A 19265-nucleotide genomic window follows, 5' to 3' on the forward strand; every position below is an offset into this window, starting at 1 on the left:
GTGAGAAAATAGACATTTCCACATCATTTTTGGCAATTTTCATGTCATTATTTGACATTTTCCACCTAGGCTTGTTACTTTCTCAGGAAAGCAAGTGAACACCAGAATTATGCCTTGTCAAGGAAAAAAGAGTCTCTTTTCCAGGGATTTGCTTTCCCAGAAACGCAAGTGAACAGAGCCTAAGTGTTGGTGCATGACCTGATGGGCCACCTCTATATAAAGATCCTGATCCCTAGTAGATTTTTTTTTTGTTTTTTTACATGAACTATGTGCTTAGGAATTTTATATGATGTATAACCACAACCAGATGGGCCACCTTAATATAAAGGTCCTGATCCCTTGTAGTTTTTTATATGAACTATCCACTCATGAGGTTTTATATGATGTGTGGCAGTATAAACTCATATTTTTTCAAAAAGTACATAAGGTCCGATGATCCAAACCATCCATTTGTTGGGTCACAATGTAAGTAGGTTGTGTCGCAAAAATCATTTTTATAGGATGATCCTAACCCTCCAATCTATTCGAGGACAACATATTATGAAAACTTTTATAGATCAGTCCAATGGGCAGTTCAACAAAAGGAAACGCAAGAAGTTGATTCCCTAGAAGCAGGCCATTTTCTAATTTCCGAGCCGGAGCAGAAGGGGATAAGGCTAATTAGAATTTCATTCTATATGGCACACCGTTCCCTCTGCTACACATAGAGGAACTGCATATTATGGAAACCTATATAGATCGGAGGGCGAGAATTATCCTATAGAAATGATTTTGGGGACACAACCTATCTACACTTTGGCCCATCACATGGACGGTTTGGATCATCCTAAGTGTGGTCCGTACAGTACTTTTTGAAAAATACAGGACTATAAGGGCTTACACTAAATAAAATCTCATGTTGTACACACCCTATATATCCAATTGTAGCAAAACCCATTTGCTATACAAAACCGTTAAATTTCCCCTAAGTAACTACAATTCATGTTGACTTTCAAACACTTTTTGAATACACTTTCTCGTTACTATATTTAGAGTTTTGCACTCCCCGTATTTTCCCACACTGCTTCTGGCACTCACCACTCAGAAACTATGGTTTTAGCTATAAGCGACTGTTTCCCAATTAGTTTAACCTTTTTTCTGGTTTTTTTGTATACTAGTAAAAATGCACGTGCGGCTGATCTACATAAGAAACATAATCATATAGTGTTTGTTTTTTATATCAACATAAAGGATAAGTTGCAATTTGTATCTTAATTGTTTATGAAAATGTCATATATTCTTTCATTTTGTTTCAAAGGTGATCATTGATCATCTATATTAGTTAGTGAACTTTATTGAATATTATTGTAGATCATCCAAGTACATAGATTATATGTTTTATTCTATAAAAATGTGGTTTGGTTCACATCAGTGTATGAACTTTAAGTGTGCCTCTATATAGAGAGACGTATAGTAATCATGATCACCACCAATGGCACAAATGGCAGTGTATGCAGCCTGCATTCATTAGCAACTCATAAAGTTCTTTTCCTCACTCGGCAATATAACTATACATACCTGATCATTGTCAAATTGTGTCAGTCCTACCTATTTGCAAAAAATCCAAACAAGGAACCATGCGGGAATTTAGATTAAACAAGATTTAAACTTTAACTTCGTGAAGAAAGAGAACTTGATTAAAAAAACTCAATCCGTAGATAATTGCATGGCTATCAAACAAATTGTTAAGGAACTTTAATATGCAGGATATTGTTCTCATCGATGAAACCAGGAATAAAAGATTAACATGACTCTTTAAATAGGCTTCAACTCACAAGGTTCCTCTTACTAAATTTGTTTTTGATCAATCCAGGTACACAAATTTAAGAGGCACTTAAAACTATACATACCTCAAAACCCAAATTCAGAAAATCTACTATACCGTCAAAAAATCAACATTTTAAGCAAAACAACACCAATAAAAACAAAGAGAATGATATTTGCCCTCCCTTCCTTAGCTTTCACCAAAGAGGGTTGGAAAAGTACAATATGAGGAAGTCTCGTTGACTATTGAAATTACATGTTTAAATCATGAGACTTGAGAGTTTACAAAATAAATGATCAGAAAAGTAACATGTTATTTCAATACAAACATAAAACTGGAAGTGGAAAATCCGGGCTTAGAATGAGCAACTACATGGACAATTCAATGGCAGGAGATGATGCCTTTCTTAAACGACAATCTTTGAGTTCCGCATTAGAAAAAAATTAGAAAATGAAAATGAAAATGAAAATCAGAGAGCGAAATGAACTATGAAATACGAAATCAAAGAAGGGAAATGACATCAGCACAACCATGTTTTGATAATTGCACTAACACATCTTGTCTTTTACTATTTCAAACAACAGAGGTCATAGGCATGCGATGACCTCACAACAACCCAATTTTAAGGTAAGATGGAAATTGGGATAAAATTTTAAAATCATAAGGAGATGAATGAAATAAAATTTGGTTTATGGATTGGATATAAAATTGTAGAGTACGAAGTCCATAACAAAAAACAAGGAACTCGGCAAAGGCAAGCCAACCAAGACTCTATCTGAAAGAATTTTAATTCCCCAATTATGCAGGTGGCTATATGGAAACAAAGTTGCAGTCAACATGGTAAGTTATGACTCCTATAATACCATGAAAAAAACAGGTTACCCAAGGCCCATCACTTGGGCTATAGGAGCTACTTAAGTAGAACTCATGTTAGGTTGATACTTAGGCTATAAAGAAGTCAAAAAAATTTGATTCCAAAACTGATTATTGGATAAAAAATTAGGCTCAATTTTAAGTCCAGTATTCAGTTTTGGACTCAAAATCGATTCTCAAATTCAAAACAAATAAGGTCTAAGCATTTATCATCAATGAAGATTAGACAGTAAAAATGACTGTTAGAAGACTTTTGAAACTTAATGCCCACTTAGACTAAAAAAAGTATTGAGATATTCCTCATATTATTCGATTGCAAGAAAACTTGTTTCGCACTCAATTCATGTTTTGGTCCAAAATATAAAAAAATTGTGGAAAATGAAATCCCTTCACTTTTGGTCCAAATATTATAGGAATTTTTTGACAAATGTTTGGAAATGAAAACGTTTCCCAGAATTTCCTGTTTTTCTGTTGTTTGATTACTCGTGAAAAAAATAACTCAGGCCACAGGATAAAAGTTATGTTTAGAGGGCATTGAATTTATAATGATGATACATTTCCCTAAAATTAAGCAATTACTATTGCCTAGTTTGTTTGAGATTGTGACAACCGATTGTGTGCCCCTAGCCTTCAATAGTCTGTTGGAGGGCTCACGATCAGTGGTCACAAACTCAAACAAAAAAATTTCATGGAAAAATAATCCAGTGTGTAGCATGTTTGCAAAATTCCTTAAAAAAAAGAGCTCAGTTTCTTGAGATGTCTAATGGGTATAAAACAAATTTTGTTGCTATTTTTAACAATAAAAGTGGTTCAAAATTATTTTACACCTATTTTACGTCTAACAATGTAGCCTATAGAAAATTTTCAATTTTGACAAGAAAATGAAAAATAAGTTTTCCGTACTTCCAAACAGCCTAAGAGATGCAAACATTCAATGGCAAAAAATAGTGCCTACTTCTTGGATTTATCAAAACCGTATCTGTTGCAACCCACTGGGGGTGCTTGAATGTGGATCGTTGCATTTTTACCCTTCTTAGAATCATCCAATGTTGGAGATTTTGTGCCATAGCCGCCTTTGTTGAGTGATAAAAAATGAACGGCTGGGATCATCAAAATGGATGGGCCCACATGTACAATTTTCTACTGTCCACTGTAAAAAATTTCTATAAAAGTCAAATCTTCAAGTTCTCCAAATATGGTGAATTTTAATCAGATACCCTTGAAACATTTTCGGATATTTGTCATAAAAAGAATTGCAAACCACTTCATGAAAAACCATTAATTTGGGAAGCTTGATCTGGGCCCACCACATGACACTGAGATGATGCACTACGTTCATTTTATAGGGTATTTTCACAGAGATGAGATGAGATGATCTGTTCAATCAATCTAGACGGTTAATCTTGTAAACCATCATGATCCAATGCATACACTCTTGCTCCCTTGCCGGACCGTCATCCCATTCATAAAAAATCAACAGTTGATTTTAGTTTTTGGCAGAACCCTAAACTTACCTTGACAGATCAAGAGAATGTGATCATCCGATCAAAGTAATCTTAACAATATTTTGTCCGATATGAGGCCATGAGTCAAATCAATGGATCAGATTACATGTGTGTGGCACAAGCGGGCCCAAAAATTAGTTGTCAACAACCACTAACCTTTTAGCATCTTTCAAATTAATAACGGAAGTCTTCATTCCCCTCTTTATAGACACTATTTTTAACTCAATTGTTAAATTTAAATGATCTGAACCGTTAACAAAGGGATATGTTATCCGCACTACTATATTTTGATGATCACACTCCTCACTTTATTAAAGTACGGTATGGCCCGGACGATAGGATTATCCAAACCGTCCATTGTGGACTGTGTAGACTATCTCAATGTTTAAAAAGAAAAACACATATACAGAACTTCTTCAGATGAAACCCAAATTCGGGTTTTGGGTCGGGTAGGGTTGCCCGATAGCCCAACCCGACCCAACCCGACTTCCAATTCGGGTTGATTTTTCCCAACCCAACCCAACCTGATTTGCGAAAAAGCTTAACCCGACCCAACCCAAATTCGGGTTGAACCCGACCCGCGTGAGAACATCCAAGTAACAACGATGGTTCGAAATTATATATAGTGCTAATGTCTTCACTACCATATTTTATAATGGCACTACTCACCGTATTTTGATGATCGCACTCCTCACTTTATTAAAATGTACGGTATGGCCCGTACCATAGGATAATCCAAACCGTCCATTAGATGGGCCACTGTGCCCTAAAAATAATTTTCATAGGTTGATCCGAACCCTCCGATCTATAGAGGGTTATAGGTTGATCCAAACCGTCCATGTGATGGAACACAACATCAATCGGTTGTGCCCGTAAAATCATTTCCATAAGTTGATCCTAGCCCTCCAATCGATATAGACTGATCCTAGCCTTCCAATCAATAGAGGTTTCCATAATTGTTGTTCCTCTTCAGGTGCCCCGAATCTGTCAATATTTTGCAAGTCTCCTGGATGAGTAATATAAAGTAGTTCTTTCATCATTGTCATATTTCTTTACCTCTTCTTGGTAGTTTTTTTCCGTAATTGTCATAGACAGATGCCCTGTGTCGGTATTGTTCGTATGTAGATTACGATTTTACTCTCAAATAATTTCTCATAAAGATAGATGTTAGATATCAACAAAGGGGTTAATGGTAAAAGAGTAATGCTGACGTTTGGAGTTATGAGCAAAATAGGGAATTGCTAGGGTATTTATTGCCCAACGTGAATGCTGAGATTACCCTTAAGGAAAATCAGAAATGTCAATGCAAAAGGTATTGTGCTGGGCTGTGGGACATGAATGGAAATAACGCAAAAGTGAGGATGACTTTAACCCCTGACTCACGCTTTATATATAGTATAAGGATTGTTGTGCGTGTGTGTTGTTGTTGTTGTACATTGTTCTGTAGGAACATCTACGTCTTTTTTTGCTGTATCTGTTTTGCTATAAATCCAAATTATCGTTTCAGAAAAGGCATTGAAGCTTTGTGCTGCTTCCATCAGTTTGTGGTTTAGAATATTCCTGAACCATGGTGCATCAATGCTTTGCTCTGCAGGATAACCATAAATACACGCTGCTTACTTGAAAGACATCTAGGGCCCGTTTGGATACCTCCCATTTTGTATTTGGATTTGGAATTGAGTTTTGAATACAAATTGAATAGATCTGGCAGCTCATGTAGAGGGAGACAGAGAGGGAAGGGGGTACTTCCTAGTGGAGGGGAAAGGTTGAGGAGCAAAGAGGGTGGAGGAAACTGCCAGATCTGTGGATTTCCGGTTTCTTATTTCCACAGCAAATTTAGAAGTCTGATTTTTTTCACTGTCAGCTGCTGAATTAGAAATCCAAGAATTTGATCCGATCCAAATTACAATGCAAAAAGGGCTGCAAATGTGAGAAATCAAAATCAAAATCAAAATCTTCTCTGCATCCAAACAGGCCCCTAGTGAATTACACTGTTCTTCCAGAACATTGAAATTAGACGGTTATGTTATTTGCCCATAAATCTATAAGTGTATTTCATTCTTCACATATAAGCAGCTCAAGAGTATCACCATATAAAATCTCCTGTATCTAAACCATAGGAACTTAGCAGATACATTTTGTGACAAAAAAAAAAAAATTAAAGAAGAAAAGAGGTACCGAAGGGAGGAGAATGAGATACCCATTACAACAGAGAAGGCCACAAGAAAGAACAGAAACAACAATAGATGATCAGAGGCAGGGTATACATAAGAATTCTTTTTCTTTCTAAATGATACTAAGAGTTTATAGATAATAAAAGATAAATACACATTGACTTACAACATGCATCCTCTCATGCATCCAATTGAGAATCGATATCCTACTAAGTACTACGTGTACCACGTACAGCCAACACACCAGGATTCCCTCGCAAGCCTTTCCGACACCTAATTAGCACTATTAGAATGTGCTAAAGGAATGAGGTGAGATCACTAATTGTCTTTAAAAGCTAGCATGATATTTTTTTTATGTCCAAGGGAGCAAGTTCATTGTCAATGCACAAGAGATAGCATTGAAAGAACTGACTTTAGTTAAAAAGAGAACCAGAAGCTTTAACTACTGCCTCCTGGTCATCTCTAAGCACGTTGCACAGGGCCCAGGTTATCTTTGGCGCTCCCATCAAAGTTGGGTGTGGCCCAGTTGGATTGGCTTTGTATATTTGCATCACAAACCACACAAATCAATCAATCCGTGATGGACGCACGTCACGCACCAATCATAAGTAAATCCTTTTCTGTCTAGATTCCCAACAATCCTTAGCCAGATCTGTATCCCCAATGCCAGAATAATCTTGAATCCACTAGTAAGTATAACACATATTACAAATCCAGTTCAATAAAGCTCATTATCAATCAAGAAATGGTCATTTGAAAAATCCAGTCTAATTTTCTATTATCGAATTCTCTGTTTGTCAGTATCAAATTCTCTGGCTTAAAGATTTGAGCTGATCAAGCCAAGAAAAAGCTGAAGTGTTCTGATTTTTCAGTTCTTGTAGTCCTATCCATTACCAAGGATATCTTCTAGCATGTCAACTGGCTCAGAAGAACCTGTCTTGCTGAAAACATTCCGCACCAATACATTCCATGTGGCGAAGTTCGGAGAAATGTGTTCCTTTAGCATCTTAAGAAGATAAACCATGGCATCTGATAAACTCAATTGTTCGCAAAGGCCATATATTAGACTAGTGTATGTAATTACATCAGGAGAGCAACTCCTTGCAGCCATTCCACCCATAATTTGAATGGCAGACCTAACATCACCTTCCTTACTATAGGCATGGATTATGGTATTGAAGGTGACTATATCAGGTGGAATCCCCTTCACTATCATCTTTCCTAAATGTAGCAAAGCCTCCTCAATCATGCCAACACAACAGAGTCCGTAAATGACAGTGTTGTATGTCACTAGATTCAATTCAATTCCCCTTTCCGACATCTCTTTCAAAAGTAGTAAGGCTTCTCTAAAATTGCCTTGTTTGTAGAACCCATTCAATAGTACATTGTAGGTTGTGACATTAGGAAAATAGCCTTGTCTCATCATTTCATGTAACACATTCATGGCCCAATCCACTCTACCATTGTCACATAAACCTTTGATAAATGTGTTAAATGTTATCGTATTTGGAGGACACTTCTCCAACGACATTTTCTCAATAATACACTGTGCTTGGTCAAACATGGACTTCCTACAAAGGACATCCACCATGCAGGTATACACCACAACATTAGGATGGCAACCACTGGTTATCATTCTGTTCCACATCTCGGTCGCACCTTCTAAGTCTCCTGCTTTTGAGAAACCATCAATAAGAGTACTAAAGGTCGCCACATTTGGGGGACACCTATTTGCTTCCATCTTATGAAAAAAGGATATGGCTCTATTCAGATACCCACTAGAGCATAGACCATGTAACAAGGTGTTATAGGCAACGACATTGGGCCTCCACCCCTCTTCGAGCATCTGATTCCAGATGTCAAGAGCCTCATATATGCTTCCTTTCATGAAAAAACCTTTCATCAAGGATGTAAATGTCAGGACATTAGGGCAACAGCCTCTTACAAACATTTGGGCCAAAACCACAAGGGAGAGCTCCGCATCCCCTGCTTCGCACAGTGCATTAACAATCGTTGTGTACGTGATAACATTAGGGCATATTCCCCTGTTCTTCATTTCATCTAACAAGAGAAATGCCTCTTCAATTTTAAATTCTCTGCACATCCCATTTATCAATGCATTATAAGTGGGAACAATTGGGGTGAATCCCATTGTAAGTTCCCTTGCTTCCCTCAGCTTACCAAACTGACACAGAGCAGATACTATAGTTGTATAGCTCACCTTATCGGGAGGGCATCCCTTTTTTGACATCTCCATGAGCAACTTGTGAGCCGCATCAACCCTATTATTCTTGCACAGTGCTTTTAGAAGAATGTTATAGGTAAATACATTAGGCTCTATGCCATCTTTCTTCATGTTACTGTAGATGGGGTTGATCATCTGAAACCTATTCTCATTAAGCAAAACATCCAAAAGATGGTTGTAAATCTTCACAGTGGGTTTGCAACCGAAATCTTGCATTCTGTAGAATGTTTTCAGGGCTTGCTCGGCAAGCCCAGCTCTCCCATATGAACGAAACACGCTAATTAAAATGTCTTCAGAGCAGCTAATTCCTTCTAATTTCATTTGCTGCAAAAGATACTGGATGCCATCCATCTCATTTTCCCTCCCAAGCTTCTGAATCATGGTTCGATATGTGAGAGAGGTGTGTTGGAATGCTTTTGAATTGGCGATGGACTTGAAATATTCCAGGGCAATGACGATGTTTCGCTCACGGTTCAACCTTTTCAGAACATCAAACTCTTTTAGAAGTGTTCTATTCGACTTTGGTTCTTCGGTCCCATCAGAAAAAACATCGGTGCTCAGGATGACAGGTACCAAAGGTCTTCGGGCCTTTAACAGCAAAGAGCAACTCTCTCTCAAATGCATGATCAGGAATTCAAACTCAACAGAAACTTCTGCTACCAACTTCCCATTGCAAAGAAACACCCTAAATTACAACAGCATAAGCAAGGCCTCTCTCAGTCATTTCATCGAACAGCTGATGTGGGCATGAAATTTGATGAAAATCAGTCATTTGGTACGTAACCCACCATCATTAAATTTCACTATGCTCTGATCGAACAAGATCGTACAGAGGCATCTGAACCGATTAACGAACAATTACAAATAGACACGAATCCATCGAGAGAGGAAAAAAATGCTACAATCAAGAAGAAAATACTTCAAAAAATACATCTGACTCGCTCACCTTCTCACGTGCATATTTGTAAAATTCGCTCGAACCCTCCAAGGAAAACCCTAAAATCCATGGAAAATTTTCGGAAAGAACGTACCTTTGAATCCCTGCCGAGAGACAGAGAGAGAGAGAGAGAGAGAGGCAGCGTCTGTAAATATGGATTCTCAGAGAAGCAGAAAGCTGGCGCCTTTCGAATTGAACGGACCCACTAATTTTTGGGTCCCACGTGAATCCACGGGTAAACTTTGTATGTCAAATTGAGACCATTGATCTTGAAGAACATCATGAGGCGACATGTGATCTTGGTCATCACTACAAATATCAACGGTTTAGCTTTTCCTGATGGAAGCCTTAAACAACACTTGATAGATCAATGGTCTTGGATTATTCAATCAAGGTGTTGTCAACGAAATTTGTCCAAACTTACAGTCACAATTGGTATCAACGGAACATGAGACACAAGTGAGGCCAACAAGTGTATGTTAGGATGAAACTATTGTACTGTGATTAGGGTTAGATGATGTTCATGGTCACAGGCCGTATCTTGTGCTTGTAACTTATAGTGGAAGCTTTTGGATCTCTTTTGCTAATGGACAGAGTTAACAAAACGTGACAGATTGTGTCTTCTTCACCTAAATCTAAATTTTATGACGTTTTGGCTCTATATCTTTCAACATGTAATGGGCATAAAACTAATTTTATGCTCAATTATAAGTGAAAAATGGGCGTAAAATTTGTTTTACTCCCATTTTACGTTTTGGCTCTAAACCATTCATTTGTTTGAGTGATGCAAACCATTCATTTGATGGGCCCAGATATAGGTAAGGTGTGCCCAAAAAAAATCATAACCCATCGATTTGTGAAGGTTAGAATGGGTGCGTATAAACCTCCACAAATCTGTCCATTTTTAACCTCCACAGATCGAAGAGTTAGGATGATCCTATGGAGCTGAGTTTTTTGGCACAACCTATCTTTTGCAGGGCCCATCAAATGAATGATTTGGATCACCCAAACAATGTGGGCCCATTATGTTTTTGGCCGAGATAAGTTATCCGGTCCATTGGAGCAGATAAATACAGCCCGTTAAATATCTTATACAAGTAAATTTCTCATCACTATATAATTACTTTATAGTTATTAAATACCATACTTTTTCAAGCTCTGGCTTTCTTTCCATCTGAGAAAATGTAATTATAAAAGCACGCACGTATTTTCTGCAAGAATAATGTTCGTATATCATTTTCTTATATTCCTTAATTGAAGTTCCGTTAAGTTAGAAATGAGTCACCTTCAATCCAAAATTTATTCACAACTAACCTTCATGTCGACTTGTTTCTTTTGCGTACGAAACAGAAGCAGCCCAACCAATAAATGTGTAACTATCAATAGGCCTTCGGGGCTGTATATTGTTGCTATTTCTTAGGAAAGTGAAAACTCTGGGGCAGCCCCATCTAGTGTACCATCTAGTGTATTTATGATTCTCTGTAAGACACTACGAGAGATGGCCCAGGGAAGGAAAGGGGGCAAATTTATCATTCCCCTTCTTTTAGGAGCTTATTTCTTGTATCTCCATCACCATCGCGCAGTAGGACCCACCATGTGAACGGTTTGGATCGTCAAATTGTACCATTCATTTGTATGGTGATGATGTGCGCCTTTCAATTCCCTTACGCCCAGTCATGTCTACATCTCGATGGTTGAGAAAGAAACGAAACGAATAATTAATGGTTAATGCAGACCGACAAGTCAAATTGAACCGGACCCACATGTTTACATTCATCATATTTTGGAAAATGCTGAGTCTATCAGAAATTATTTGCCTAAATCATTGACTCACCGAGTTCTCGTCCGAGTTTTTAAAATACCTATCAAAAACATTATACTGGCGGTTTCCAAACGCGGATTTTAGAATCCTTGATTTCTTCAAAATTGTAGATGGGAGACCGGTGAAGAAAGAGACCAGACGTTGTTTTCTGATTTCTCGCCCTTCTTTTAGACAAAAAAAGAGCAGCAGATTGTCCCATGTTTTCAGGTTTTAGAAATTTCAAGACGCAGGAGGGATTTCTAAAACTTGGATTTCTTACTTAAAATCTAAGAAACGCTGTCAGAACAGCATACAACGGCTTGATCATGAACCCTTATTTTACACTGTTTTCAAACCAAAACTTGGATTCTAAAATCCACGTATCCAAACGGCCCCTAAAATGTAAATAAGAAGGCTATCAAAAGAAATATGATAACTGCTAGGGCGCAACAAAGGTCTTTTTTTTTTATGGCTAACACAGGTCTGTAGTCTCCTATTTTGACATTGGCAGGCATCTTTTAGTTTACATTTTTCTCATTCGATGTTAATAAAGCTATTAACACCTAACATGATAAGTTCAAGATAGCGAGAGAGGTGCCAATATCATTTGCTCTTTGGAAAACATGAGAACATTTAAAAGAGGTAATGTGACACACCACCTCACGTAGCCATCATATTATGGTAAAGTCTCGCCCAATCATACATGTTGCCAACTACTCGGATTCTCAAAAATCAGCTTTCTTTCCACATAATAAATGTCGATTCAATAGCAGCAAAGACCTTGTGATTCAAATTTATTGAATCACTAGTTGGACCAACCGAGGGGATAAATAAAAACTAAATAACAATAAATAGATGAATTAAAATGATTTAGAAAGGAAACACACACACACACAAAATATAATTCAGTTGATCTTAGGCTAATAGGGGTTTCAAGTCTAAGCAGGTGAAGGTACATTTCATTTTATTCAACCACCAACTAGAAGTAAACAGGTGAAGGAAAAGACAGAGTAAAAGTAAAATACATAAAAACCTACCTGACATAATAGTCATCTGAGTAAAATAAAAGACATAGTAGAAGTAAAGCACCTGAAAACAGGAAAAAAAACACCCAAAACGGAGTAGAAGATGTTAAACATCCCAATATAAGCCCATCTTCAAAAAAATAGATGGGGAAAATGATATTTATATCCTATAAACAGAACAGAGAGGGGGAAAATATATACATATCAAGCAAAAATCCTATAGACAATTTCTGCTTCTTGTCTTCACACCCACTTTCCATCAACAGGGTCTCCTCTTCTTCATCCTGAAAAAATAATAAATCCAGTCCACTCCCCCGAGAAAACCCCCGCAAAATTCATTCCCTACAATTAAAAAATGTAATAGAACAAAACAGAAAAAGCTATATTTTCTGAAACATAAGGTGATAAGGTGAAGGAGTAATCAGCCTACCAAGCATGCTTAATAATCCCCCTATTTATTTTTAGGCCTTGCTATGGAAGTTTGGAAAGGTAAAAATATCTGCCACCTCAGCGGTGAACAGTAAACCCCCTTCTCTTTATTATATAAATATAATAGATAGATTAGTTTCATCACGTTAGCAATTGACAATAAAGAAGAGTGTATCTGTCAAAATGGAGCTTTTACGTGGTTAAGTGTGCATGTAGCAGTAGTACCTCAGAAAAAGTAGGTTCACCCCGACTATTCATCTATTGGGCCCGACTCTAAATGTGCCATCAGCCAAATAATGGAGATCAAGACCCTAAGCCTTCGATTTGAGCCCTTTAAACGGGTAGTTTGAAAATAAGAAGGCAATAATCTACATTCAATTGGAAAGTCCTTACAAATGGGTCTGGATAGTCTGATGGAGTGATGGGAGAAATTTCTGGGTCATGGCACATTCTTAGCAAGCCCAACAAATGAACGTCTTGGATCACCCAATAGGTAGACCCCACTCATGTTAGTGATTTTGAATTTTCAAAATCATGTATATTACATGTTTTAGTGTTTTGGAAAATGTTTTATCAAAAGCGTTTGGGAAAAAGAAAATGTTTTCTTGGAAATATTTGCTTTTACAAAAGGATGTAGAAGTGTAGTTGAAAAGATAGTCCCGTACCGGATGAGAGAAAAGAAAGAGAAGGGCTTATAAAGCACTACCTTTTCTAACTCTTGTTGATTGCACATTGGGTTGAACCCATGGTTGGACCCACGGGACGGTGCAACGCACCGTTCGCACACGCGCACGCGTGCACGCGGCGTGGGCAATGGGCAATGGGCTATAGGGCACATAGTGGCGCTTTTTTAGGCGCACTTTGCTCTGTTCTAAATACTGTTTTTCTGCAGAAACAGAATCTAGAGATTTCTCTAAGGCTTGAAATTTCGGAAGGGCATTTCGGGTTTGATTCCGCTAGTGCTACGCGTCATCAAACATTAGTAGGGCTTCCCTACTAGGCTTCATTGTATCTTGGAGGCAATTCGCGGATCCCCTTTGCACACTACTAGTAGGGGCGAATCATGTCTTAAGGAAAGTGATATCACGCCTTGAAGCAATAAGTTTCTGTTTTCTATCATCAACAGTACCCTCAACAAATTTTTTTTTCCAACAACTCATACATTTACATACCAATATATTCTTAAGTCCTAACGAGAAAGATCATTGCTTAAAAACTCTCCGAATCAATCACCAACTTACCTGACATGACTCTTTTTACCTTAGCGAGTTATCCTCCGAGTCCGAGTTTTGCCCGAGTCAATCAAAAACTCTTCAGGCTTAAGTTAATAAGAGTTGAGCACACTAATCATTGAATCGCCCAACTCGATTTTTTTTAAGAAGTAAAGATACATGTAGCAGCCCCATCAAGACACCACGAGCTTAGATTTTTCAAAGTTTCTCATATCTAGAGGCCTCTCTAGAATAGAAAATTTTAATAAGGACACTCCGTTTTTTCCCCGTTACTGTCGTGCCTATAAAAGAAGCCTTTCCCTGTACATAGTAATGAGAGCATAGCCATTTGAGTAGCATAAAATCACATCCATATATACTGTCGCACACATGGTTTTAAATGAAGGTGACTCTGACGGAACACCCAACTGCATGACACGTATCACTTCTCTATTGGTGCACTTCCTATGTCCACCCACACCATTTATTTTGGCTTTATAACCAACCATACCATTTAAAACAATATAGGAGGACCTCATTGCACCTCCTTGCTTGTGGAAATTGCCATAATGCCATTCACCTAACCAAATTTTCATTAAGCTCATCATTTTTATTTTTTTGCGAATCTATGCTGTATATAATGCGAAAACATGGTTTGCCATGCGACTCATTTTAAAACATTGCAGAATATATATATATATATATATATATATATATATATATATATATATATATATATATATATATATATATATATATACCATGCGACTCATTTTAAAACATTGCAGAATATATATATATATATATATATATATATATATATATATATATATATATAGTGTTGGTGCGCTTAAGTTGTTATAACGCCTCCCATTGGTGGGCTTTAGCGGGACCCAGTGGGACCCAAACATTTAAATGAATGGGAGGCGTTTTAACAACTTTAGCGCACCAAAAAAATGGTGTGCGCTTAACTCATATATATATATAACAACTTAAGCGCATAGATAAGTTATCTACACACTAGCTTAAAATACAGTGGGGGCGCACATTATTTGGGTGATCCAAACCATTCATTTTTAAGGCCCTCACATAGATAGGGTGCCCACAAAAAATCAGATCTATAGGATCATCTTAACCATTCGAACTGTGGAGGCAAAATATGGACTAATTTGTGAAGGTTTAAAGACATCAATTTTACATCCACAAATCGTAGGGTTGGGATGATCCTATGGATCTGATTTTTTGTAGACACCCTATCTATGTGAGGGCCTTTAAAATGGATGGCTTGGATCCCCAAACAATGTGGGCCCCCATTGTATTTTAAGCTAGTGTGTAGAGAACTCTCTACACATATGTGTAGGAACCGTTTTCTCTCTCTCTCTCTCTCTCTCTCTATATATATATATATACTTTTAATTGCTATTACTTTCTCAAACTATATGCGGCATTTAAATATTACAAAAGCACCTATGTACCTATATACTATTTAAAACTTGTATAAATTTAACCATCCTTGAGCAATTAAATGTGTGATACGAATGTAAATTTTCTTATTACTATTAGGGCCCGTTTGGATACCCCTTGGATTTGGATTTCCAAAATCCATGGATTTTAAAATCAAGAATTTTAAAATTCACAAATTTATAAATAACGCCATTTGGATGACCACGTATAGATTTGGATTTCAAATCTAAATTATTTTTTTTGTTTGGATGCTCTTTGAATTTGAAATCTAACAAAACCAAAAATCCCTAAAATACTTGATATAGAGGCATTTCAGCCATTTTCCATGATCCAAGGGTATTCTAGTCATTTTACCCTATATGGGGGTGTTTTGATTATTTTTTATGTCATAAGGGTGTTTTAGCTATTTTGCAAGACTCAGGGTATTTGGTCATTTTCACCCGGTATAGGTGTATCCCGGTCATTTTGCATGACCCGGGGGTATTCTAGTTATTTTACCTAATATGGCATATTTTTATCATTTTTATCTCATGAGGGTATTTTTAGTCATTTTTCATGTGTCATAGGTCATTTTTACTTGATATAGGGGTATTTCGATAATTTTCCATGATCTTGGGGTATTTTAGTCATTTTACCTTATATGAGGTTATTTTGATCATTTTTATGTCATAAGGGTATTTTATTCATTTTGCACGACCCGGGAGTATTTTGTCATTTTTACCTGGTATAGGGGTATTTGTAGTCATTTTACCCAATATGGCGTATTTTTATCATTTTTATCTCAGAATGATATTTTTAGTAATTTTTTATGAGCCATGGGTCATTTTTACTTGATCTAGGGGTATTTTAGTAATTTCCATGATATTGGGATATTCTAGTTATTTTACCCAGTATGAGGTTATTTTGATCATTTTTATGTCATAAGGGTATTTTACTCATTTTGCACGACTCGGGGGTATTTTGCCATTTTTACCTGGTCTAGTATTTCGGTCATTTTGCCTGACTCAGGGTTTTCTAGTCATTTTACCTAATAAGATGTATTTTGATCAGTTTTTAATGTCATGTAGGTACTTAAGTCATTTAACACTTTTTTGGTATATTTTTGTCATTTTAACCCTTTACAGGTGAGATTTAGATTTATAAATAACCTCTCGCAAAAAAGATTTATAAATCCAAAAAATTACACTAACATGAGGAATTTGTAAATCTTGTGAATTTCACTCAAATCCAAATCCAGATGTCATAAAGGCTTGCCAAACGCCGAATTTGGATTTAAAAATCCAAATTCACCTCCAAATCCAAATCCAAGGGGTATCCAAACAGGCCTTAAATAACTTATAAATGTATGTTTCCATACGGTTATTAAATATATTATCTGTTTATTTATCCATCAATATACTATAATAAGAAAATTTAGATGGACACTAATGTTATTTAAAATCTTATAAATTTCAACACCAAGAACATTTTCGTAGTTCTCCCAAAAACCATGGGCAAATTTTATAGTTTTCTCCCTATAACAACCCCTCCCCTTTGTTAACCCACATCCTACTTCACAGGAAAAGATGGCTCTTATCACAGAAGAGCTCAAGGCCAATGCTGAGATCTATTATGGAGATGAGCTTGGCCAAGAGAAATCCAAGTTCTTGCTCCAAGAAGTAGGCTTGCCAAGAGGACTCCTTCCCTTAGAAGACATCATAGAGTGTGGATATGTGAAAGAAACTGGTTTTGTTTGGCTCAAGCAAAAGAAGAAGAAGGAGCATACCTTTGATAAGATTGGGAGGCTTGTATCTTATGCTCCATTGGTAACTGCCTATGTTGAGAAGTGCAAGATCAAGAAGCTCACAGGAGTGAAGACCAAGGAGTTCCTGATTTGGATCACCCTTAGTGAAATTTATGTCAATGACCCGCCAACCGGAAAGATAACCTTCAAGACCCCCGCCGGCTTGTCGAGGAGCTTCCCCACCTCTGCTTTCGAGCTCGAGGAAGTAGGAGACAGCAGTTCCATACCAAGCTAAAATTTGCATTTCTCCCTTTGATGGTTTCATAGTCTCCCTTTGATGTGTTGATGGTTTGTCTCTCATTTTTATATATGATCTCCTACCATGAAAAATAAAAAGAAATTAGATTTTGACAAGGAAATTTATCATATTAATAAAGTTATAATGGGCAAGATCTCTCACATTATGCTTGATTGATGGTTTCATGATTAATCTCCCTTTGATGAGTTGTGTTGTTCTCATATCATGAAAAATAAAAATTGGGTTTTAATCATGTTAATGAATTTTCTTTCTTGTAATATTAGGAGTAAGTTAAGCTTGATTGATGATTTCTCAATCTCCTTCCCAAATTACTTTCTCTTCTATTATGAAAAATAAAAATGAAATTAGATTTCCAACATGGGTTGATCATATTAATGAAGTTACACTTTTTGGTAGTATAACAGGTAAGATCTCTCTTCATTTGTGTAATTTCTGGATTTTGAGTTCTTCTAGCAACTCTTAGATCCAACAGTAACCATTCTTCTCCTTGAAACTCTTCTAACATGTTCATCACTTTCTGTTTGTCTTTTCCTAAAAATGACTTCATCTATTCTAAAAATTGAAGTCATTAAGGCCCTGTTTAGATTGCAAGAATTTTTTGGAAAAGTTTGGAAAAGAGAAAACTGTTTCAAAATGTCTTACTTTTCCATTATTTCATTACGCATGAAAAGGAGTAGTTTGAATTTTGAACCATCCCAATTCAAATTTTATCTACAGGCTCTCAATTTATAATAATTCCCTCTAAATAAAGCACTGCCATATCATTTCCCTGTAAATTGTGGAGACAAAAAAAATTTCCAAGAAAGAAATGTTTTTCTTGCAATCCAAACGGGACCTAAAAGAAAAACAAAATGGGGTGGAAATATCGTTTCTCAAGAAGATATTAGAGGAGCTTTGCCATGACTGGGATTAACAGCAACCTTTTGTGCAAAGTGACATCGATTGTCCCTATCAGCCCTTTTTTTCTGAAATGGTGTAAGATACATTATGAGAAAAAACAAGCCCCTGGACCAAGTAGGTCAGGGATGGGTACAACACAAGTGAAATAAATACATTATTGCCCCCATATTGGCCCATTACACTGCAAAGGATGATATTTTCATGTGTCAAGAAATTGCCTACAGTTGGATTTCAATCTACAGAGAGATTTTAAGTTCCCAATATATCAGCCATACCGGCACCCCCTCTGATATAAATTCAATACCGGACAGCCGATGAGTATTCAAATACCGATATAGATTGATATATCGGCCAATATATGGCAATATTTAAAGGGAAATGATATCAACACTCCAATGTTTTGATATCATGCTCTACTAGCGTGTCTTTTAGTATTTAAAAGGCTGTCAACAGGTTATTACAGTTCCCAAAAAGCTAAGGAGAGCGAGAATATCAAATCATTGAAGTGTTGATATCATTTCCCTGTTTAAAACCACAATTAATAATTAAATAGAATTCCGGTTTTAGTTTGAAAACAATGCAAAAGAGGGTTCATGATGAAGGTGATAAATTTAGAGAATTTCTTTTAGGGAAGTGATATTTACGCCCTTTTTCATCACCAGGGACACCCAGTGTCAGTGTATCAATGGCAAAAAGGGGGCTCATGTACTTTATGTCAGAAAAATCCAGAGGCTTTGATTGCAAAGTACACTGGCAAATGGGTGTCCCTAGTGATAAAAGGGGCGTAAATATCATTTCCCTTTCTTTTATTCTTGGATGATATTCAACTGAACACAATCGGTGCTTTTATAAAGC

At 36.7% G+C, this 19265-nt stretch overlaps 2 protein-coding genes across 2 annotated transcripts; one reads left to right on the top strand and one right to left on the bottom strand.

Moving 5' to 3' along the window:
• Positions 1–6339: 6339 nt before the first annotated feature.
• Positions 6340–10120, bottom strand: LOC143852664 (Pentatricopeptide repeat (PPR) superfamily protein). Its single transcript, XM_077362182.1, has 2 exons — positions 9548–10120; positions 6340–9439 (listed from the first exon to the last, which is right to left on the bottom strand). Exon 2 carries the CDS (start codon positions 9223–9225, stop codon positions 7240–7242), a length of 1986 nt encoding a protein of 661 aa, XP_077218297.1. The 5' UTR covers positions 9226–9439; positions 9548–10120; the 3' UTR covers positions 6340–7239.
• Positions 10121–17033: 6913 nt separating this feature from the next.
• LOC143853163 (uncharacterized) lies at positions 17034–17486 on the top strand. Its single transcript, XM_077362897.1, has one exon. The coding sequence runs from the start codon at positions 17034–17036 to the stop codon at positions 17484–17486; it is 453 nt and encodes a 150-aa protein (XP_077219012.1).
• Positions 17487–19265: the final 1779 nt, after the last annotated feature.

This window comes from Tasmannia lanceolata, unplaced genomic scaffold (assembly GCF_043159265.1).
Source record: "Tasmannia lanceolata isolate RefF3 unplaced genomic scaffold, GAP_Taslan_0.1 ptg000019l, whole genome shotgun sequence".
NCBI classification, from domain to species: Eukaryota; Viridiplantae; Streptophyta; class Magnoliopsida; order Canellales; family Winteraceae; genus Tasmannia; species Tasmannia lanceolata.

Excerpts from the sequence above, each read along its gene's own strand:
- LOC143852664 (XM_077362182.1), bottom strand. The coding sequence starts at position 9,225 with ATGCATTTGAGAGAGAGTTGCTCTTTGCTGTTAAAGGCCCGAAGACCT.
- LOC143853163 (XM_077362897.1), top strand. The coding sequence starts at position 17,034 with ATGGCTCTTATCACAGAAGAGCTCAAGGCCAATGCTGAGATCTATTAT.